The following is a 24,415-nucleotide window of genomic DNA, read 5'->3' as shown; positions in this document are numbered from 1 at the left end:
CACGTTACTTAACACGTTACAGAAAGAAAGATGCTTAGGTGTCACGGTGATGGAAGCGACTTCAGAAACGACGGAGTTACAGGGACAGGGTGAGATGGTGCCAACCTGGGCAGTATTTGCTCAGACAAGAAATTCCCTGAGAGTTTTTGCTGCAGTTAAGTTCGTGAGATTGCAAGAATTGAGCTAAATAAAGCCTTTTATATTATCAGTTGTCAGCTAAGTTACAAGTGACCATAGGCTCACCCTAAGTCCATTTCAAACTGAACACAAAATATATCCAGGCTGATGGCATAGCATTTGTGGTTGGCTAGGAGTGCACATACCACTGGTTACCATAGCTAAGCTAACAAGTAGAGGCTTGCTCAGTCATGTTAACTAAGAGTTTACAAATGTGTATGGACATGCCTGAAGTAATGACTTCAGGACTGGCCCATGGAGACCGCAGAGCTGTCATCCAGCACTTCTGGGAGTACAGCACAGAGGAGTGCTGTTGCTTCTGCTGTTGTCCATACGTGCATTTACTGTTCTCAAGTGATTGAAACGTCAGCTGTACACTGGAGAGAAACAACACCACAACAAGCCCATCACAATTCATAGGACTCTCATATGGAAACACTGGAAAAAGTTTATAGTTCAGTTAAAGAAAAAAAATAAAGAAAAATAATGAAGTAGAGACTGAAAAATAAAAAGAGCGAGATGAACCACGTCAAAATGTGATGAACCATGGAAAAATGTGCCTAGGGAAGGGAAGAAAGCTAACAAAGGGAGAGAAGATGACAAGCAAAACAGAATGCCAGGTTTTGCTGATTGTCATGGGGTCCTGCTGAACTCATATGGAATCCTAATCACTTGACCTTACCCGCAGCTAATGTCGTGAAGACTGAATTTGGTAGTTTTGATGCATCCTAGAGGGAACAGCTCGGATTCTGATGTGGTTATTTATAAGATGTGGGGCTCGCAGCCTGCAGCATTCTGTCTGCCATACGACTGGTTATTTGTAGATAATTGTAATACTTCCCGTGCCAGGGCACTTGGTAAGGAGTCTGGCACAGAGCCCAGACAAAGGACGATAAGGTGCAAAGTTCTGTAGCCAGCCATGCTTGCTCCATCTCTATCCAATCTGTTCCTCTGGAGCATTAGCATGTGAATTTAGAAGGTGACAGAACCCCCAAGTCCATAAGCTCACAGGACAGCTTCTGGAAGAAACACACAGCTATCAACAGCATGTGGCAAACAGGCTGAGTACACTGTCCATGTGCGCTTCTGCTGGGCCAGAGAGCTGATGAGAGGGATTTGGGACCAGTGACGGCTCCTCAAGACTACAGAATCTTCTGACTTCAGAGAGCAGGAGCGTGCTTTGCTTTGCTTTGCTTTGCACAAAAGTGCAAAGAACATTATGGTGAGGGAGAGGCTCCTTCAGCCATCCCTATCCCTGCATACCCACGCAGTGGCCAGGCAGAGTCTGGCCCTTTATGTGCGCTGACAAGAATCCATGTCATTTGGCCATAAGCCTACAGCCTGCTGAGCTTTTCAGGGAACAGGGAAACAATACAGCCTTACAGTAAAAGCTTGCACGGCCTCGCCGTACATGGACTGAGAGTGAAAAGCAGGGATGTGTTACATGGACTAGATCTAAACCAGTAAAATCTTCAGTTGACACAGACTGGCAGATCTGTGTGGAAGGAAATAGTCAGCATCACTAAGAACCTGATCCCTGCAGAAACCTTTGTGTCTATAACCTTACACACGTAGGAAATGAGTGACAGTCTGGACAGAATAAAACTCCAGTGGCATATTAAAAGGACTGATGGTGATTCAGAAATGAGTAACGGCTAACAGGAACGCCATGTGGCAACAGAAACCCAGTTTAAGGCTACCATATGTCCAGTTATTGTCTCTTTTTCCTCTTGAAACCTGCAGCCGTGCTCAATTTGAATGTTTTCTCCATTTGCCTGGGGTTTCTGGGCCACCATTAGCCCTGTTTGAGCTGTGAAGCACAGTGAAGCCTACCAGCCTGCTGTCATCTGGAGTCCCAGACAGGGAAGCCTGATGGAAACCAGGCAGATTTGCTGTGCACGCACAAATCAATTACTCAGAGCATGTACGTGCACTGTGCATCTACTGCTTTTTATAACCCTGGGCCTAACGCTCATATGCTATACTTGGCAGCTGCACAGATTTCTGCCCTGCATTGCCCAGTCCTGGTGCTCAAGCTCATTTTGGAGTATCCTGTAAGCTTCTTATCTTGTTCAGACTTTAACATATATGGAAAAGAAATTCCCCTCCATTTACGCTTGTTTCTTGTACAAACCAGGGTACAGGATTTCTGCTCACACAATATATTTGGGTACTGGTGTTTTTGAGACAAGAGGAGGAAGTGTTGCTGTGGCATGAAAACGGCATAGTCTTCCTTCCATCATAGGAAGCATCATGGTTCTGAAAGCGACTGTGACCTTGGAGTTATCAAGTCTAGCACATGCCTCTTGCACACTCCCACAGCATTACTCAAAAGCTATCATTTCCCCCAAAATGACAGAAGGGATATGACTGCAAGCAGAGGCATCATAGGTGTGATTTCGGCCCCACATTAGCTTCAGTGACTCTACTAGAATTGCCTCAGACACTAAAGTGGGTGGTATAACATGTCCACACTATGAATGGTAGCAAAAATTCAATCACATTTCTAATAAATCTAACAGAATTCACCCAAGAAGGGCAAGCTCATTCAAGAGACGTTTTCAGGCAGCCTACAGGACTGAATGCTTAACTAGGCTGGGTTTTATTGCTTTAATACAAGTTATTTACCAAATCAGAAGAGGATTTCTCATTACATTAACATAATGAAAAATGCAATGAGTTAAATGCAATAAGAAATCACAGGATTACTCATTTTGAATGAGCTAAGGCTTACACTGTTTTATGCACCATGATCACTTTGGATTGTGTTCCTGGGCAATGCAGAGTGAAAAGGGTCTCAGAGTTGAACAGCCCCCTCTTGTTATGATCTCAGTTTTATTTCTTGCTTATTGTCTTGTTTCAGACACCTTTCTCATGATCATTTGGAGGGATTGCTACCACCAACACATGGGGATCTAGGTTGTAACCTCTTACCATATTATTCCAGAGAGCTATAGCCATCTCAGCATAACCTCTTCCACTGAAATGAAGGCAGTCTGCAGCAAAGAAACTCATATCTGGCTTGCTGTCCTGTGATAAAAACAAAAACGTGTTTCTCAGCACGTTTCAACCTTTGAGATCTGACATAATAGATCTAATAGTGTACTGTACTTGGCATTCCCACTTCACAGTTTTGGTATCTTCCGAAAAACAATATGATTGTATTTTGGCACTGCAAATAAACGCAGGTACTCCTAACTGTGCACTCATCTTGAGACCTTCTGTGCAATGCAGCCTGCTCAGCTTCACACAGCAGTTTGCATAACACACTTACTTAAACTCCTTGTTAAGCCAAGAGTCACAGCTTGTACATGGACACTGCCGTTGATCCACGCTCCACCTCGTACAGAACTGACAGAAAACTGCTTACTCTTGCCTGCGAAACTTCTATAACTCAAATTTACAGCCTTTCAGGTGTTGAAATTTGTGCTGGATTTCAGGCAACATTAAAAAATGTGGTCTTATCCGGTTGTAGCAAATATCTGTCTTAGAGAGAATTTGCCTTATCACTGTCTGCATGGTGACCATTCTTTGAACTCTGAAGGCTGCCAGAACAAAATGGGGATGATATGACAAAGGGATCATGGTTATGCAGAATTGGGTGGCTTTGACCAGGAATCATGACGAATATTTGTATCCCTAGCTACACTGTGTATGTAATGCTAAGGATGGAGGAAAGGAGAATCACTGTTTGGCTTCAAAGGCTGATTCCTGTTTCCAGGCTGGGATGAACCAGGCATGCACGTTCTGGTCCCTGTGTGAAGGAAACCTGAACATATTCCGTCACGTAGATCAGACAAAAGTTACATGAATGCCAACCAATCCCCCAATGGGGGAAGCAACACGCAGTTAGAGGAAGCCAGAGGGTGCTTAGGTTTAATGTATGACACTATGAATGTTTCCTAAAGCCTTTTTGATTCACAGGCAGCAGAGTCTTTCCTGTTTTCCCCTTTGTCACTTACTGCAGGTTGCACCCTGTGCTGCTAGACTGTGCAAAGAGAGGAAAACACAGTCCTGGTGGAATCAATCTTACCGACTTAGAGAAATCAAGATACTGGTGCTTGCATAATGGGAAATCAGAACAGGACTCACGCCATCCAGGGGCAACAACGTGTTTCGGAAAAATGGCTGCATGACAACTGCAAAGTCCTCACGCTCTTCGTACCGACCGCTGTTGACCAGCTGCAAGGCTTCAGCCTGTGCAGAGTTTAATGATTGGAAACATGAGGTTCTTCTAATATTTATCAGCTATCAAAAGCGTGCATTCTTTCAATGTGGGAAGCCATAAATTGTTAGTGTAAAGCCAGCTTTAAAAGCAGTCCAGGAAACGGCTAAGAAAATAGCTTGGTTCATGGAGAGATTTTCACGAGGAAAATGCACAAAAGTTAGGATAATTTGAAATGTAAAGTTGCTTCGTGAAAAGAAAGCCATTCATAGCTTATAGAAATCAGTGCCGCACAGTCACAATGAGATTGAGATTTACAAAGAATTAAAAGGAATTAGGCCAAAACTTTTAGAAGTGATGAATGGGTTCAGAATGCCAACTTGAAGCCGAAGGATTCTTGATTCTTCAGAAAGGTGAGCTTGAAGTAAAGCAAAACTTAAGCATTGAAAAGTTACCTACCGCTTTTGAAAACTATGGCCAAGGACATTCAAACAGATAAAAATATCTCATTGTTACTTGCCCCTTTATGGGTATAAACTCTGATGCTCTTGGTCATATCTCAAAGCATTCCTAATCCAGCTTCCTTAGTTAAATGGAAATGTCCTCTCTAGTAGGTTTATAGAAGTGTTTTGAGATGGGTTTTTGAGCACTGTTTTGAGATTCATTGGACAGCACCCACTGCCAGAGCCAGAGTGGAAGGCTGGAGAACATAATGTGATCTGATACAGTGAATCCTGTATTCACAGGAATAATGATGGAAAAACTTTCTGTTCCAGTAGCTATTTATAGCCTTTGTTAATTTTGAGTGAATCTTATGCCCAAGGCTATGATAGGTTACTCTTAGATAGCAAGCTGATCCATGGTAAGCTATCCATGTGCATGCTTTCAGCCTATGGCGAATGAAAGGAATATCAGGTTGGTTTAGTTTATTTCTTCTGCTAAGTTACCACAAAACTACTGATGCAAGGTAATTTGTCACCCTTGCAGCAACGTGAATTCATGTGAGCCACTCACTGGATTCATAACAACCACATCAACATGATAGCCATCATCATCCTTTCCAGCTGTTGAAACAGCATCTGGAAACTGAATCAAGGTCAAATCATAAGGCAGTGTAGAAAGACTTTCCCTGCTGCTAAGTGCTTAGCTGGGTAGGGTAGACTGTAGCCAGGCTGCTTCCCAGTTACCCCTCTGTGCTGCTGAGGATGGATATGCATGAGAATTAGGGCAGTAAGGGAAGCAATATAAAGAAGTGAAGGTGGCCAGTTACAGAATCGAGGTATTACCTGAAAATCCCTGTTAACTCTCTTAATTTCTTGTAGCTCAGAAGAATTTTCCTCAGGGTTTAAGACACATGGGCAAATGTTCCTTCGGTGAAAGAAATGCTAGAATTAAAAGCCAATCTGGAATAGCCTATGCAACTCTTCAGCAATGTGTGTCTGTTTCACAAAGCTCAGGATAGGTGCTCAAGGCTAGCTAGGGTTCAGTATGCCACACATCAGCAGGAAACCATGTGCTAGAATGGAAAAAACCCCACATATACCTGAGGGTTTAAAGATAGAAAAGACAAATTGTTCATGTAGTCTGACTCCTTAGACCACTGTATTTTATTCTGTTACTCCCATATTGAGAGGCAATAACTTGTGCTTCACTGAAATGCATCCTCTTAGAATGTGCTTGGAATGAACATGAAGACATCAAGCCGTTATTTTCCCTTCTAATGTGTTCCAGTAGTTAATCACTTCTAGTATTAAAAATCTGTGCCGAACTTCATTTGAATTCATTAGGCATCAGCTTCCAACCACTGTATTTGTTATACCTTTCTCTGCTAGAATAAAGAGCCTCTTCATGTCCATGCTGACTCCTGTAAAGTGTCTGTTGCTGTCTAAAACAAGTCCCCCAACCTTCTTTGAGTTAGGACTTTTTTTCCTCCTTCATTAGGTGTGAAAAGCAGTTCCTGATGGTGCACTCTGCTGTATGCAGCCCAGCCTGCACCATAGGTGATGCAGCACTGAATACAGGCAGAGGCATCAGGGATGTCAGCCTACGCTGCTGACCAGTGAAAGGCTGAACAAAAAAGGCTTTGAAGTTCAGCAATACACCACTTCTATGGTGACTTGTGCTGTGACATGCTGCCTTAGAGCCGGGGAGAAAACTGATAACTCTGCTATCTGCAGGCGCGTGCCTTTTAGCTGAAGTATTGGAAGAAGTAATAGGAAGTTGATGGGAACTAGTGTATCAGGTAAAGGCTGCAATGCAAGTAGCTTGGAAAGCTCGGTGAGGATGCCTACTGAAGAAGCAATTTAGAGCGATCCAAGAAAATAACCCTTTAAAGGCAAAGACCCATTTTGCTCACTCACTTTGTTATCAAAGCGCACGTCGAAGAGCTTGCTGCAATCTGACGCAGTCCAGAAATCTCTAGCATCTCCACCATGTTGACAAAGACCCTTGGGAGCTGCAGGGATTATAAGAACCAGATCATACCAAATCACAGAACTTGATACCACTACAAAGTGAGGAAGAAGTGCCATCCATAGGTCAGGGAGTCGGAGCAAACTGCAACCAGTGGCATGTGCAAGGACGATGTATAGGAGGAGGGAGACATATGGTGGATGTCAGCCAAAAACATCCCAGCAGCTTGTACAAACTAACTGAAATGCTGCCGCAGTCCCTTGGGCATTTCCGTTTTCTCTAGGGTAAATGAAACCGTGTTTAGCTGTCAGAACTGGCCACAGGGTCATGATATGCTCGGTCCTCAGCAAAAACACTGTGAAACGCACACGGTTCTCCTGAAACTGCAGCCCACTTTCTCAAGACATTTCCTAACACAGTTGTTGAAATGCAGCGCTGAGTCTGACTCCAGCTGTTTGGAATATGACCTTGTATGAAACATGATCACTGACAGTCTATAAGTGGTGAGAAAAACATCGGTGTGCTCGCCAGGAACGTAGCTTGCTATGGTATCTTTAAAGCTTACCTCCTCATAGAAAATATCCAGAGTGTCCTGAAGGTGCTTTACGTACTTTTGCACTGAAAAGGTTTCCTGTGTAGTTACAACAAACACATAAATAAGGATCAGTCTTCTTTGAGGAACTAAGAAGTTTAATTGTTCTGAACCTGAACAAAGGAGCCCACACATTCTGCAGTTGCAAGGCAGCCCATGAGAAGATATACTGATGCAATGTTTCCTTAAGCCTTTGTTGGCAGGTATATTTTCAGATCAAGAGGTTTATTGCCACATCGACCCAGGTTATACAGTGTTTGTGTTTCTATGTCACTAATATAGTCTCTTAACCTCTGTAGAAAATCCCAAGGTATATAATAACTCTTGGCAGAGTCTTTGCCTGATGAATGCCTACATAAATCACACTTTTGGATTTGATATTGTCTTTTATGGGATCCAGACCAGCCTAGTCTGCCTTATGAACAGTGATACCTTTTTATTGCTCTGCCAGTCTGGGGAAATTGCTATGGAGGCCCCAGAAAACCCACAGGCAAAACTGCTTTGTGACTGTAGTTATAGAGGTGGAGCTGGGGGGGCAAAGGCTCCAGGCAGCAGCCTCCGAGAAACAACAACAAAGAGCAAACCTGAGGGAACAGCCGCAGTCATTTCAACAAGCTGTGGTCCAGACCCCCAGTCTGCATCACAGGGACCTTTTCAGAGGGGATGACCACTGACAGCTGGATAAAAAACATCTTCAATACACACTGATGTTGTTTCTTCTGGTGTCATTCTGAAGCCAGAATCGGGCATCCCCAGTGACTACTGCATGGAGACTCTTTCCAACATAAAACCTCGCTTGTGTCCCCATAAAAACATGCCTAAAACACTACACAGCTTGTCCAGTTAAGCTGGGAGAGCTCTTCAGTTTGTCCTTGGTGCTTTGTTCAGTATGGGGCAGGCTGCTGGTTTTTAAATAATACGACTCCAGAGCTGCAATGCTCCAGTATTAAAAGCTGTGCACTTGTTTCTGATACAATACAGATGAAAGGAACAGGACTTCTAAGTGCTTTTTAAACAAAGAGGAACTTTGGCTCGCTAAGAGCAGGAGAAAGGTTATATATCCAGGGTTGGTCACTTGCCAAGTGCCTGGATGAGCATGCCTAATTCAGAGTTACAAACCTTGTCCAAGCAGTACTGGCATAAGTCGTTGCCTCCAACAAGGACAGTGATCAGCTTCCAGTCTTCCTTGAAGTTAATTTTCTAGTGGCACATAAAATAAACAGATTGCAGCATCCGTTGCTTAGGCATGCAGAGGTCACATTCACAAATGGCTACAGACAGTGGGGCAGCACAGAGAAAGGAGATGCTGAATTCAGCTGGCAAAAGGAAAGCATCTCTCCAGGGGGAAAACATGAACTATTTGCTAGTCCAACTGCAATTCACCTTGGCTTTTGTAAGGAAATTCCCTTCAGCAGATGAGATCTGTCCAGGTAGCCAAGCATGGAAACGTGTCTGTGGCAGCAAGTGTCCCTAAAGGAATGTTAGCTTCAGGACAGGGATGGCCAGGGGAGATTTGCCAGCCATGGGGATGGAGCGCTGTGGGAGTGGATGCTGGAGTGACTCATGGAGCTGTGGAACCGGAGCTGCTGGGGATCCCTGCCAGCTGGGCAAGTATCACCCCACGGGCTGGAGGGGCGAGGGGTGCCCCAGGGAGCAGACAGCTGGATTAAAATAGAAGAGTCCAGGAGGCTGGTGACTTCACTGAGCTCATATAAGGGCAGCTGCAGCATCCACGTCACCGCAAGCTAACAATAGGCGCTGCTGAGAGCTGGATCTCATCAAAACATTTTGTAACATTCAGTACAAAGAAAGGAATCAAAGGCAACTATTTTTAGGGTAGTGCATTTACATAACAAACATCTGCGAAAGGATCCCACAAATAGAGGGAGGGCCTGGGAATCACCCACGGGTCTGAATTCTGCTCCTTAACCAGCACTTTGCTCCGAAAGCCTTTCATGGAGAGGCAAAGCGTGGCAGGGACTCCCCCCCCCCCCCTTTTTTAAAGATGAACAAAAAGCAGTGGATAAAACCAAGCTCTAGAGCCACATACTATTTTATTGAAGAGCCACGCCAGCTCCCTTCACCCTGCCAAACAATCGGTAACATGGAATAACTGACAGTGGGGTGAGCATGCAGCATCCGTCAAGAGCGCTGGCGCAGAGAGACACATGCTTTGACAAATCCTGCTTATTCAGTACCTTCCTTTCCCATTCAGCCTGAGCCAAGGAGCACCAGGCACTCCCATTCCCTCGCAGGGTGCTCTCCCTGCACCAGCAGCTCACACCCAGACAGTCATCTGCTCAAATTCAGCCAACACTTGGAACAGGGCGGCCTTGGTTTTCTCCCAGATATCCTTCCCCCCCACTCGCCACAAACTGCATCAGCAGCCATTGAGCTGAAAGGGAATCATCCTAATAGTGCCCTCTGTAGCCCTCAGTGGAACTGGCACAGCGGTCTGTCCCTCAGTGCTACATTCCCTCCCTACTAATTGTGGGGTGATAGGAATTCACCCAACCCCGAGGTTTCTGGCCACTGATCAATCACTTGCCTGCTCAGAGCCAGAGGGCCTATTCTCCTAGGAAGACTTCAGTGGTTCCCCTTCCCAAAATTGCCATTTCCCAGACCCAAGAGTGAATAGTGCTGTTCATGTTGGTCACCAGGTGCCTGCTGCAGCTATTTTACACCCAGCCTGTACGACTTCCACTTCGAATGGTGCTGCTCAACTGAAGCAGTCCTGTGATCTTCCCATAACCTTCAGATTTCTCCTTTTCTCGCTACCCTCCTGGCTACACTGCATCCTACATTATTCTCTGCCTTGTATGTTTCCACCTACCTACATGGATTTCTATAGGTTCCTATCATCTCCTAAAGGCTAATCCCTGGCACATTCATCTTGGAAAGCACACCAGAGACAAGGACACTGACTTTTGTTCCATCACTGCTCAAGCATCCCATCAAATAAAGTCATGTCCCGGAGACCATGAGAGCACTGAGGGGTGGCCCAAGTTCTACTTACTGAGCTGCTTCTCATTAGCTCCACCAATTCACGTGCTTGGGCTGACATATTGCTAGAGAGAGAACAGAAGCATTTTAGGTGCATGCTTTAAGCACCCATCATCTTCCTAACCTCCCACTCCTCATTTCAGGGAATATTAGGATCAGCAGAAATCAATGCAAGGGAAGCAATACCTCGAAAGGATGAGCAAACATAAGACAGAGATCAGCAGCAGTTGCACAAGTGAATAATACGATCTGAAAGGGCTTCAGCTAGGATGACTGCCAAGTGGCAGGCAACTGGTATGAATTCTTCCCATCTCAGAGTTGGCTTAAGTGCGTTTTGTTTGGAGAAAGCCACTAATGCCCAGATGCACAGAGACATTTATTTGCATAACTCTCTTTGGAACCTGGTGCGGGAGTTTGATGCTTACACAGAAGCTGGGCACCTAACCGCCCTTCCTGACCTGACCTTAAACTCCTACAGCTTGCCTTATGACTGGAAGACATTGCTTACGCTGTGGAACTGCCAGTCCCAGCCCAGCTCTGGGCAGGATGCAATGTCCATGGGCTGAAGCACAAACCATGCTGGGACCCCAGCAGGAAACCCGAGCTCCTGGTACACTAGAATAAGACTGTGCTTGAGTTGATAAGCCCTGCCTCCCTTCAGCACCCACACAGATGCAGTTACAGTATTTGGACTCCCAGAACCATACTGATTGCCCTCAGTCTTTGCTCAGCGCACCCATGAGGTATTGAGTAGCTACACAGGCTATCCTGAAACTCTTTTGCAGTGAATTTACTGTTACAGGTGTCATAGAAAGTCCTGGAAACAAATTCCATGAGTATCCATAAAGCAAGCACACTGCACACAGTACATGCCCTTACACATTTTGGTTCTTAACAGACTACAGTAGAGTTTTTCTTAAAGAAGAGACTTTTAATTTCCAGGTGCTCATTCTGTTCTTTTTCTTTGCACTGCAAACACAGATAGTTCTTAATGCCTTTAGGGGCGCAGTGGGTTTTTATTTGTTAGCTTGAGGCACATTTCCCAGAAATCAAGGAATAAATGAGAGATTCTCATGGGGTTTTTTTCCTCATTACAGATATGGCCTGATACAGAATCAGGGAGCTGCGTACTGAAGGCTGGGGAGAAAAAGGTACTGGTAGAATTCAAAGCGTAACTAAGGCATTGGCTTAGAAGTCCTGGGCGGAAGTCAAATCAAGAAAGTAAGTTTTTTTCTCCATTTCTAATTTAGAGATAAAAATAAATCCCCCAAATACTGAATTTTATGAAATAATTCAAAAAACCCAATGAAGAACATCAGGTCACAGAGACATGCACAGTGCGAGCAGGTAATCAGTACCCACCCAGCCTTAACCTGCACTTCAGAGAGAGCCTGGGTGTCCATCAGTGCTCTCCGCTTTGCCCTCTCTCGGCTGTGACTGTGCTTACCGTGCTGTGGCACCTCTCTGTGCAACGTTGAATCCGGCTGTATCCGCGGAGCTGCCAGTGGAAAAGCCAAAGAGATCCGGGTTGAATTTTTTCAGGATATCTTCAAAAGAAAAACCACAAGGTTCACCCATGCGCGGTACAACCGGTAGCGTTGCCTCCCTCAGAAGCACAAGCAATCCAGCGGTAGGAATACGGACCTGGGTTTCCCCTTTGTTCACTATGACCTTACAGAGCTGCTTTGGAGACTCTACTGTCCAAACTTCACACTGCAACTATTTCTCTCCATGGCCTTGAGGAGTCAGGGCCTGGCAGCCCAGGAGATGCACGTCTCATGCAACTCATGGGTATTGAATTTGAGTGCCAGTAATCGTGGTTACTTTACTTCATGTACCAGGAGCAGATGCTCTGAATATGGCCCTCTAACTCCACTCATCTGGATACCCATCAAGATAATTCTGTTTATTTCAGAAGAGTAAATTTTAGTCACATTTCTAGATTTCACCAAAACCCTCAGCAGGGAAGCATGATGTTATTGTTACCATACCTGTAGCGCTGTCTGAAACCTCTTCAGAGAGTTTCATTCATACTGCATAAGTGAAATGCACCTTCTATTTCTCCTTAAGCACCGCAATGTGTGTGGTACAAGACAAAGCATATCAGATTTTATTACCAACAATGTCAGGTATTGTCAAACTGCTCCAACAGCTTGGATCACATGAAAATAGACAAACCATTGCGAACAGAGTCCCTTCCAATTTACAGTCACACTGACCCCTTAATAGTTTCTATGGAAACTACAGGACTGAATACAGAGAACATAAGACAAGAAATGTATAGGATTTTTAGGTGTTTTTTTTCCAGTGCAATGTAGCAACTCGAAACTGTCAGGAGGAACCACAGCCTTGTCAACAACCCTAGCTAGATGGACCACTAGTTGTTTCATACCCTTCATTTGCCCACATCCTTTTCAGTCAGTCACTGAAAAGCAGAAAATGAAACAAAGGAGGAGCAGGTCTGCTACTTCAATCACCTTCAGCACATTTACTCCTAATCATTTCAGTCAGAAGGATGATACAATCACATGGAGATCCTGTGATGTGGAGGGGCTGAATCTACAGCTACTTTACAACATGTCAAGTCAATCTGGGTTTCAGCTATGACTCACATGAACTGCTCAAATCCACAATAGATGGGCATTCCCCACCGTCTGCAAGGAAAGCATGACCATTTCCAGATGTTCCCTAGCATCCACTTAGAGTACTTTCAGAGTAATACTTGCCTTTTGCTTTTCTCACATTGATTTTCCAGGATACTCACTGGGTAAAGTAGTCTCTGTCTCCAGGGTGCCATCACCTCCAATGCTACAAAGGGAAAGAACAAAATCACCAAGTAGGATTAATCCTGCAACCATCTGTCTTATTGCCACCATATGTTGCTCTAGCAGCCCAGGAAGGGGAAAATAAAAGACTAACTTCAAAGAGGACTAAGGAGATAAACCACAAGAATTCAGGGAAAGTACTGAAAGGAAATTTCACATTACATCAAGCAGGGAATCAGCTAAGAGGGAAACTTCCAGACTGGGAATAGAGCAAACTGAGAGAACTGATTTGTCATCAGGACGTGCTGGGATGCCCGTCACTGAAAGGCGTATTCCCTCACCAAAGTTGGTCCATGTGACCTTGCTGAAGCTGAACTTGTGCGCAGTTACGCACAGAAGAGAGACTGCATTAAACACTCACTAACCATCCATCTGCAGTTTCTGCAATGCTGATTAGGAGAAGAACTGCTGCCTCTACCACCAAAAACTTATCTGCGTGCAGAGCCAATACATTCTTATACCACTTTGGACAGCCCCTCCTGCAGGTATGTAATAACCCAGTACCACCAGACACACCAGACCCTGCTTGTAGCAATCAGGTCTGGTTAAAAAAAGCAACAAAATCCGCACAGCAAACAAAAACAAACAGACCCCCCCCCCCCCCAAGAATCACTGCCTTTCTCTTCCAGTCCTGACTCCTCCAGTCCCTAACCAAGCTCTCAACATCCCACTCCTGCATTTACATGCTTAAGTATGTAACTACACAGCGGGGTGACCCACACTTTTAACGGTGCCTGTGGATGAAAAAGCAAAAGGGAAGACTGAGCATTTTCACCTCCAGGAAAGTCCCCTCCAGTCTGTTCGTAGGTCAGATGCTTTGGCTCCTTGTGCGGTCTGGAAAGGATGGAAAGAATAATGTATAAAATAGGAGAAAAAAATGCTGCAAGATTAGGTAAGACAGACATCGTGAATTCAAAGTGCAGAAGCATTTTGGTCACTTTACTCTGCATCCAGCCAACCTTCTGCAATATCCCAGTTTTAGCATAAATGGTCCATGTCCTTACTCAGCACCACACACTGGCCTCTGAGCAGACCTGCATGTTGTGTGCTTCAGATTCAAGGGCTTCTCATTGCTCTGCATGTTCTGTGCTTCAAATTCAAGGCCTTCACATTTCCAAAAGCAGCTCATCTAAACAGCAGACCATGGAACATCCAGACAGAATGCATCAGACCGTAAGGTCAAGGACATGAGCTTTAGAACTACTACTCTAATATTGTTTTAGTGATCCAGTGGGACCCAGATTAAAACCAACAGCTTTGTATTTGTTTGGATTTTTCTGATGGGAAATGCTTCATCCTGGCATTTCCTGAAGAAAGCTGATTTTGAGAGAGTTAATAATCCAGGGGAAAAAAACCCCAAACACTGATTAAAAATTCCCAGCCAGTTTCAGCTGTAAATAAATCAGCAGAGGAGCTGCTTTTTAATCTGCCAAGAAAACAAATCTTTGGTGCAAAATCTACTTTTCCTCTGCCAGACCCAGTCTGCCCATCCAACACACAGACCCGATGAGGTGTAGCAGGGGTGGTTTTTTGCCAATACAGATAAGCATGTTGGCATAGCTATTGCTTTCACTGTGCATTGGTGCTAGGAAGTCAGACAGATGCGTTCCAGCCGGTGACATGACTAAATTCCTGAACATTTCATTAATCTCCAAGTGCATCTGGACTGAGAGCAGCTTTCCTGCAGTGTGAACTTTAACCTTTCAAAAACAAATAAGACATCGGAACAAAGCTGTGAGGAATCAAGGAGCTGACAGGACTAGGACAGATCTCTAGCAAGGTCAGCACCCTCACTCACATTCAGGACAGCAGTCGTGAAAATTGCTTCTGCAGCTTTATAGTTTCTTCGTGGTTTCACTTCATTTTCTATTCTTCAAAAAGCAGTGGTATCATAGAATAGTTAGGGTTGGAAAGGACCTCAAGATCATCCAGTTCCAACCCCCCCACCATGGGCAAGGACACCTCACACTAAACCATCCCATCCAAGGCTTCATCCAACCTGGCCTTGAACACTGCCAAGGATGGAGCACTCACAAGTTCCCTGGGCAACCCATTCCAGTGCCTCACCACCCTAACAGGAAAGAATTTCCTCCTTATATCCAATCTTAACTTCCCCTGTTTAAGGTTTAACCCGTTACCCCTTGTCCTGTCACTGCAGTCCCTGACAAAGAGTCCCTCCCCAGCATCCCTACAGGCCCCCTTCAGGTACTGGAAGGCTGCTATGAGGTCCCCACGCAGCCTTCTCTTCTCCAGGCTGAACAGCCCCAACTTCCTCAGCCTATCTTCATACGGATGGTGCTCCAGTCCCTGATCATCCATGAACACTGACTGCATTCAGGGCTCTTGTGGGAAATACCAGGAGGAAAAATCAATGTCTTAGTGGACCACAACAGATCTTAGCTGGGGCAGTCAGCTGTGCCAGGGATGGTTAGGCAGTACAAAGCCTGCACTGCTGCTGGCTGTATGGCACTTTGTACTTGAGGGGTAGGTGTGTGTGTACACGCATAAGGGAAACAGTCTGCCATGCTTTCTGCCCTCCTCCTACCCTCAATTAATCCCTTATCAAAAAGCCCAGTTACGCTTTGCTGTGGCAACAGAAACTAATAGAAACTGGATGAATTAACAGCAGTATGAAAAACTGTCTTGCCCAGCTCTTGAGACGGGGAGCTCGAGCATTCGTCTGTCCCTTATGAGTAGGGGTCTCTGAGACATTTCACGTACTAAAAGAATTAAACTGTAAAAAAGAAGAGATGTGCGCTAGAGCACATCTATAGCACTAGATGTGGGGGAGGAAATCAAGCAATTAATTTTGACAGTCATAGCAATGGGTAGGAGGGAGATTGCAGGGTCATTACTAAGGTCTTCTAAGGAAAGCTCAAAGCTCAGCAGTGGGGAGGAAAGCCAGGATTACATCAGGTCAAGTAAAATCAGTTTCGGAGCTAGTGAGGAGATGAAGACGTGCACACCTGCCTGCAGATAAGCCTGATCATTTAAGGGCTTTGGTACCTCCAGCTCCCTCTGAACTCAACAGGGGCTGAAGCTGCTAGAATGAGCACTGGTTTAGCTCAGGAGTTAAATTTCATGGGAACTGTTGACATGAACGTTTGCTTTCATCCCATGCCAGAACAATTCTGTAGTGCTGGGTAATTCTGGAACTTTTCCTCAGAAAACTTTGACGCAGGTCTGCAGTATTCCCTGCTATTCTTTCCTGGGGCTTCTCTTTGCAGTGCCTACTCTTTTCCGTTTGCATTTCTTGGTACATATCAGAGTTTTAACTGGAAGATGCCTAAGCCAGGATGCAGCATCTGCAATCAGAAGTCTGAGATACAGGCATATCAGACTCATCTTGAGTGAGAAGCACTTTATTCTGCAATCAGGTATTTCCACTGGAATTTTCATCAAGATCTCTCAGTTAATGAAAAGTGTCAATTGCTTGCTCTTGGTTTAATGTCAGAAAAGACTGTTCCTATAAGGCAGACAGTTCCCCTTGCAGAAACACTTGAATAAACTGTGCGGAATAGAGAATGTGATCCCATTTCTGTTCTAGCCTGAATTATTTATTACTGGATTACACAATTGCCAGTGTCACTCATATCCCTTCGGGTTATTCCTTTGCAAAGGGACACAGGCAGAGGGATTTTGCTTTGCCAAGCCAAAGCAATTTGATTTCTGTCTGATGGTGCCTGACATGATCACATCTAGGTAGAAATCTGACAATTTCTCTTCTCATTCTAAATATGGGAATACAGCAGTACTCACAGTCAGGGAATCTCCCAGTGCTCCTATGACTTTGATATCAGCAGGTTGTAGCTCATGTACTAAAAAGTAGGAGGAAAAAAATCAGGATTATTGACAATTGAGACAAAACCCAGTATAACAGAATAAAGTTGCAAGTGTCTTGTTCCAATCCAACAGTATTTTTACAGTTTTCCAGGGAAAACAAGCCTCAAATTCTGTGTCAGCTAAGCAAGAGGCATAACTTCTCGCCTTTGCTTGCAACAGTTTACTCAACTAACACAGAAATAGATGGAACTTAAAACATCTTAGGAAAAAAATGAAAACAGATCAGATACGTTTTGGGGTGCGTACATTCCATCTCTTTCAATCGGTTTTCAGGTTTGGGTCATAGATCAGATTGGTCAAACTTGCTGAGCCACTAACCTATATGCAATATTAATTTGCCGTGTTGCTGTACATGATACATGTATATATGACTGTGCTGGTTTTGGCTAGGGTAGAGTTAATTGTGTTCGTAGTAGCTGGTATGGGGCTGTGTTTTGGATTTGTGTTGGAAACAGTGCTGATAACACAGGGATGCTTTTGTCACTGCTGAGCAGTGCTTACACTGAGTCAAGGCCTTTTCTGCATCTCACACCACCCCACCAGCGAGGAGGATGGGCTGCTTCGCTTTTGTCTGTGTGGCTTTTGCAAGTGTCTATAACTCAACCCACAAATTTTGTCACTTTTACTCTTTTGATTCGCTCCCCATCCCACTGCGGGGAAGTGAGTGAGTGGCTGTGTGGTGCTTAATTGCCGGCTGGGTTAAACCATGACAATGATAAATGTGATTGTATTTATCCACAGAGAGCACATCTGCTGTGATGCAGAATTTACTGCGTATGGCAAGACAGACTTTCTTTGCTGCTAAATGTATCGGCTTTCACTGTTTGCTTCCCATCTAGGATGGGCAATTTCTAGATCTTACTGTTTTTAAAAACAAAAGGTGGAATCTCTCCTCTTTGCGATTTTAGCTTACAAGTTCTTTCTCACCTGATGTTGGGACACGACTGGATAAAGCCTGTTCGGAACACAGCAGGTCACTGCCCCAGTTCTGCAATGGCAAGTTACAAAATTGGTTCACCTTGATGATATGGAATTCTTATATGGTTTAATTGTACAGCAAAGGACAAAACTAAATTAAGACACAGATCCAAGTTTGGTACCTACATAGCCCAACAGTCCTTTCCTCCTCTTTGTTGAATACTGTCAAAACATTAATTACTTTTGATGAAATTTTCTAACCAAAGCATAAAACCTTTCCAAAGATGAAGTATTTAATTGAGAAATATTGCTTATGACAAAATTTCCTAAGGAGGATTATTTTCTTCCTCTCCTCTACAGCCTGGAGATTTTGTGCATGACCTAGAAAGTGGGGTCTCCAGGTTTTCCATCTCTAAAGACGTACCAACAAACAAAACAAAAATCAATAACAAAATCCTCTGCAAATCTATAATACTGACTTATTACATTGTATTTTTCCCATGTACCTTGCTAGAAAACTACTCTTTTCCTAGAAACTTTCAAAAAGGGCTTGTTTTCACTCAATATAAAATGTGAAAAGGTTCGAAACTTCAAAAGTTTCCGTAAAGACAGCTATTAACCTCTAAATAATTGCACTTTGCCATGCCAAGGGGGTTGGAACTATATGATCTTTAAGGTCCCTTCCAATCTAAACCATTCTACGCTATATTTGTAGGTGATATCAGAGCTATTATGTTTATTCCACCAGTTGAGGAAATTGAGTGAACCATGCATTGCAGAACATCTTGGTTCACCAGCAGAGACAGCTGATGAATGTTCCGCCCACACTTTTCGGTAGTGAGCAACACTGTTATTGTTGTAATGGGCAGTGCCTGCAAGAGCAAAGAGTTGCTTATGCTGATGCAAAAGCAGGCCCTGCTTGGAGCAGGAGGTTGGACCAACGTTATCCTGAGGTCTCTTCCAACCCTAACTATTCTGCAATTTCACTATCGTAACATTGAGAGAAAAACTACATGGAGCAGTGTTCTTCGGAAAGCATACTTAGTGTTAAAATCATCAAGACAAATTCATCTTTTCTCATAAAAGAAGATGGCTCTACTATCAGCCATCTAGCTAAAGGCTGGTTGCAGAGGGTAGAAAGGATAGCCGGAGTTATTTTCGGATCAAAGAGAGAACTGTTCCTTTACTCTCTCTACTGTTTCTTTCCTTTGCCCTATCACTTTAAAAGCTATTGCTGATGAGATTCAGTGGAAGTACAAGATTACCCGTTAAAAGTATAACTCTGGCTTTACAGATAAAAATCCCATTTCAGTATTGCAGACTGTGCTTGCTAAAGCAAAACCAGCTGTTGCTTTCTGTAACGCTCAAGGCACATAGATATTTTCATCATTTAGCTAAGGAGGAGGACCCCCAGTATATTGAAGTAGCCCAGCCCATTTTGACAGTCATCTCCAACCACACTTTGCATGCCTGCAGCCGCTTGTCAAGAGCAATTAACTGCCCCATTTCTTCACATACTACACCAAGTTTGTTTCAGCAGTTCCTTTAATCAGCCCTGTGGTAGTTGCTCAGTCACTGTGGAAAATGAATCTCTTTGAAAATGGATTCTTATCACCTTTGCATCGAACCACATATCCAATATGTAAAGGTGACTGCCCTCTACAGGTTAAGCTTCCCTTAGTGCATGGAAGTACAGTGGCTCAAGAAGAGAATATGGAAACCTTCCTCAGATCATTTGGGGGCTCAGGGTTATACGTTATCTTCTCGCTACTGTGAGGAACTTGCTATCTCAATGATGCAACCCAGGTACTCTACTGTTGAACACAGTTTTGATGCAATTGCACTAATTCATACAATTCTTTTTGTTTCGCTTTTAGGAAGAGTTTAACATTTGTTTACAGAGGGAAAAAAAAATGCAGTGCAAGACAGACTTCTCTTTCTAAAAACCGGTAGTAGTTTATCTCATCTATACATTCAGGCTGATGTGTGAACAGATACAGCTTTGCATGCGTCAGAGAAAATGCAGCAAAAGATGCAACAATTACCTCTATTGGCTCATCAGTGGGCTCCACAGGTAGATATGTGTAGTTGCTATTCTTGTATGTTGCCAGGAATGGTTTGTCCTGGAGAAAGAGCAATACATAAGAGAAAACAGGCAATAAGCACATGGCACAGACCACAGCAAGTGATATCAGGCAACTGAGAAAGTAAATACATAAGCTGCAAAATGGAGATCTGGATTTTGAAACCATGTTCCTTTCTTAAAATTCAGAAGTAAGATTCATGTTCAGCACCCTATGGTAGAGATGACATATACCGGGTCCTGATTGCAATTTAACATTTTCCTCTCCTAATCTTTCAGGAATTTCTTAGATTTTATTAGATATTTAATCCTTTTAAAAGATACTGATGTGAAGTCTAGAGAAACCTGACAGCAGAGGGGAAATGAAAAGACTGATTACTGAAACATCACTTCTCTCTGAGAGAGACTGTATAAATTGCATGGTTATTTTTGTTCCCTACCAATGCAACACACATTCAGGAAGACATGCACATTGTATAGGCTAAAAAATTTCACTGGGATATCTCAATTAAGAGCCATTCCAGTGGCTGCTTGAGGAGGTAAAGCACTAACATATTTGATCAGAAGACCCACTACTCTGTTATTCGCAGGGTTTTACCCTAACTTTAAGTTGTCTCAATACAAATTACTTTCCTTGGCTTGCTGGGCCCTTACAATCTGGCACACCTGGCATTGTGATGGCCATGACTGCTTAAAGCAGATAGAACTTTAAACCTGCAGTGAGAAACTGTGGGAACAACAAATGGAATCTGTGTGTGTCAGAATCTGAAATAATCCATTACTCCCTTCCGTAACACAGGCGGTGAAATCCCCTGGAAACAGTTTATTTATTCCTTTGTATCATTGCCACAGAGCTTTCTGTGCAGGAAAAGCTACTGGCACTTCCATCAGTGACTTTCTCAAAGCACTGGGGGGCTTACCATTTCTGAAAACAACGGCCATGTATTCTTTGCAAGAGCTACTAAACTTTTATGTGCCTACTTCTGAATAGGAGTAGATGAAGGGAAAGAAGTAGAAAATCCACATTATTTGGCACTGAAGAAGTTGCTAAGTTAATTTAAGCTGCCTGGAAGGAATACTTGGTAAAATTAAATAGGATCAATTTAAGTGAATCTGAGGACTTTTGAAACATGCCAGTTAATAACTCTCAGATCTTCCTTTTTTGGCAGGATGGATGTGATATGGACAAAATCCTCCTCTGTGACTTGAGATAACAACTCGGCTCTCTGATCTGTTCAGTCCTTTGGCCTCCTTGTTGAAACTGCTGAGGAGAGGGAGACAATTATTGCTGACTGCAGTGGTTATTTCCACGTGCTGATACCTAGCAACTGTACTGCAAGTTCAGCAGCTTGTTTTATAACTGCAGAAGCAGCTTCCAAAGAGTCTGAAGTATCCCTGTTACGGATCAGGCCAGGAAATCCAACCTGGCACTAGTTCAAGAGATAACAGATACAGGGGTTGATTCCGATGGGAAAGTCAACGCGACATATTCTATTATTTGCTGTTTGACCTGCCTCTGTACTTCACAGCAAAACAGAACCCCTGCTACAACTAAACCCATACTAACCAGCGTGTTGTCAATCAGTATTCATGGCACAGTAAAAGGCTGAGGGACACCAGAGCAGGTATATGAGAGCACCTGCTAACTCACAGCTAAGCAGAGAACCAAAGTTTCCAGTAAACTTGTTCCAGACATCCCAGACCCCTGCTCTCTGCAGCAGCTACAGGCACACACAGCCTCCCGATGCCCAGCTTCCACAACGTGGGTATATTTACCTGAGTTGGACAGTCGAGGACAATGTCCTCCATGAAATCAAACGAGTCAGCTTTCTGGTGTACAGGTTGTAACTAGAAAGGAAGACAACGAAAACCCCATTTTGTAACCATGTTGGCTCATCTTACATTTGCATAACAAGTTTAATTTAAAAGAACCTCGATATAGCTTTCAAATTTATATAAAACTGCCTGTATTTACAGACCTTGATTTACCCAAGGCTGAAATGCATCTGCTTCTCAAAAAGAACATGGCAACTGCATAACAACAGAACAACTCTAGAAAGAAGCTTAAAATGGGAAGTAGAAAGCTACACTGGATCAGTTTAAACTCCTGGAGGATTTTGGCAGGCACATGAAGTACCTTGGAATTTAGCCAGGAGGCAAGGTCATAAACTCTTTTCTCTTGCATAAAAGACAAGAGGCTAAGAGTCCCTCAATTTTTATCACTAAGCTGGATGATGGCATCTCCAACAAGAGGCTGTTTATGCAGAGAAGATTGAACCAAATTTAGTTAGAGGTACTGCGGGATGATTGCAAGCAATCGTGCCAGCTGCTAAGACATTATCCCAAAGTATATAAAAGTTACCATCCAGGATCCGAGATGCCTCCAACTGCGTACTGCACTTCACTGCAACGCTAAGTAAAATGCGTTTGCTTAAGCAATCTTTAACGATTCATTTTCATTAAGTTTTACTCACTTCCAAAGGTAGTAAAACTAAAAAACTGAATTAAAGCCACTTTAATTCCTAATGAGACATTCACAACACATGGATTTAAAACAAACTTCTAAGTAATCCATTTTGAATTGACGTTTGCAGTTACAGTTCTTTATTTGGTGGTTTCCCAGAGCAGCCCGTAGAAACATCACCCTTACTGAATGCTACCCTGCTTTTCATGACAATGGGTGAAGTAGACTTGAAGTCTCTCAGCTGTAATCAATCACCTACAGCACCCCTCTCCTCCCCACACACTTTCAGAAGCAAGAGATTCTAGGCTGAGAGCAGCATCAAATATGGAGGGTATGTGACTAGTTAAGAAACAAACACGAATGTCCAGCACTATCCAGGCTTTCATTGCAATGTTTATTACAGAGATTATTTCAATGGTAGTAAGGTCTAGGTAAAGACCACATTATATGCAGAGCCTGTCACCTTACCAGTGCATTCCAGAGAGCCTTGGCAAGCTGAGCATGGCCTTTCTGGCTTGGATGGAAGCAGTCAGGTGCAAAGTAGGAGACGTCTGGATGCCCATCCTACAAATGAAAGCATAAAGGACATCTGAGTGCAGAAGAATCCACACTGCTCCAACCTGGGGTTGCTGAGGCCAAATCAGAGCCAGTAATGAGAGGTTCATGCTACTTTTTCTTTCTGATCCGATACAGAATGTCTCACGATCACCTGGTGATACACAGTGTACTTCAGCAGGTCCATGAGCTACCAGAAACACCTAACTAGAGATGCTCATGTGCCTCCAAGAGCAGATCCATCCAGAGATAGAAAACCCACCATTCTTAATTTCATGTTTAGCCTCTTCTCTGAGCAAAGCTTTACTTTGATATAGACACTGGAGCATCTGAAGGAAATGGAGTTTGGACATTTTAGTATCTTGGCTTTTGTGTGAGTACTGAGATGAGGAGTTTAGGTCACAGATGACTGAAATAAGATTATTTGGTCAGAGTAGCTCTTCCTCAAATCTTGAGCAGGTTTTGATGCAGTGTGTTTAGGCTCGCTTATTAGAAGATTGCTACCGAAATTTGCATCTATGTCTTTTGCCATGTTTAGAGGTAGAGTTTTCAGTCCAGGAACATCTGAATGTTGTGTGAGAGAAGAAAAATAGAAAACAGCATCCTGAACTTCATAGAAATCTGAACTAAGGCTTGTGAGACTATGAAATGTTCAGAAATATTTTGATGCTGCTTCTGTTTTCATTTCTGTGTTCCCTATCTCAGTACCAAAACAACTGGGGATGACTTCACAGGAACCAGCTTCACCAAAACCCCCAAATCCCTGTCTGGTTACCCTGTGAAGGTTTCCACGTGTTTTCCAGATTTGTTTATAGCAGCATCGGAACTTTTCATACTTGTCCCTGGCTGTTGCTGACAGTTTCAGGACCAGTTCAGTTATTACAGAGCAATCTCAGCTCAATATTTTGCCCCATCTACTCTTAGTTCCAGGTGAGATGAGGAAGTGCAGAGGCATGTGAAAATCTGCAAGTGGAGTTTCAGTTTCAGAGAAGGTTTGGGTCATTTTCTTCCTTTGTGGATCACTGAGACTTACAACTCAAGGAACTGAAATATAACTGCCAGTGACAGGAAAAAGGGCTCACTACATAAAACTGCTACTTCCACTAGATCGTATGTAAACTTCTTTTTCTGTCGGACACAGAATAATGAGTTATGGGACATAAAGATGTCTCCAGTGAGCAATGCAGCAGTGCTGCTTTAAAAAGTGTAACTTTGTACCTCTGGCTTTTATTAATCATGTTGTATGCTCAAGAAAGAAAAATATCTCTGTACCCTTGAGAACCAACCTCTTCATTCAGGTTTTGATTCCTTTTCCCAAACAATAATTCATATTACATATACTGCATAATATGTAAAACAAAGAACTGCCGAGTATATG

At 43.5% G+C, this 24,415-nt stretch overlaps 1 protein-coding gene across 6 annotated transcripts in view; it reads right to left on the bottom strand.

Annotated features, from left to right (window-relative positions):
• The window catches only part of PLB1 (phospholipase B1), an 82,731-nt gene that overhangs the window by 2,325 nt on the left and 55,991 nt on the right, over positions 1–24,415 (bottom strand). For 5 of the 6 annotated variants that reach the window (XM_065679455.1, XM_065679456.1, XM_065679458.1 and 2 more), the window contains 15 exons: positions 22,951–23,046; positions 21,795–21,866; positions 19,981–20,058; positions 17,945–18,005; positions 16,934–16,992; positions 13,950–14,008; positions 13,114–13,157; positions 11,797–11,896; positions 10,363–10,414; positions 8,466–8,546; positions 7,320–7,385; positions 6,703–6,797; positions 5,629–5,710; positions 4,270–4,374; positions 3,112–3,207 (listed from right to left, as the gene is read on the bottom strand). In XM_065679455.1, coding sequence (XP_065535527.1) covers positions 3,112–3,207; positions 4,270–4,374; positions 5,629–5,710; positions 6,703–6,797; positions 7,320–7,385; positions 8,466–8,546; positions 10,363–10,414; positions 11,797–11,896; positions 13,114–13,157; positions 13,950–14,008; positions 16,934–16,992; positions 17,945–18,005; positions 19,981–20,058; positions 21,795–21,866; positions 22,951–23,046 — 1,146 coding nt within the window. Of the gene's footprint in view, positions 1–3,111; positions 3,208–4,269; positions 4,375–5,628; positions 5,711–6,702; positions 6,798–7,319; positions 7,386–8,465; positions 8,547–9,424; positions 9,742–10,362; positions 10,415–11,796; positions 11,897–13,113; positions 13,158–13,949; positions 14,009–16,933; positions 16,993–17,944; positions 18,006–19,980; positions 20,059–21,794; positions 21,867–22,950; positions 23,047–24,415 lie in introns of those variants that run through there. The other variant, XM_065679460.1, reaches the window with a different exon arrangement.

The sequence above is a fragment of the Lathamus discolor genome, chromosome 5 (assembly GCF_037157495.1).
Source record: "Lathamus discolor isolate bLatDis1 chromosome 5, bLatDis1.hap1, whole genome shotgun sequence".
NCBI lineage: Eukaryota > Metazoa > Chordata > Aves > Psittaciformes > Psittacidae > Lathamus > Lathamus discolor.
This window is presented reverse-complemented; position numbering and strand designations above follow the sequence as displayed.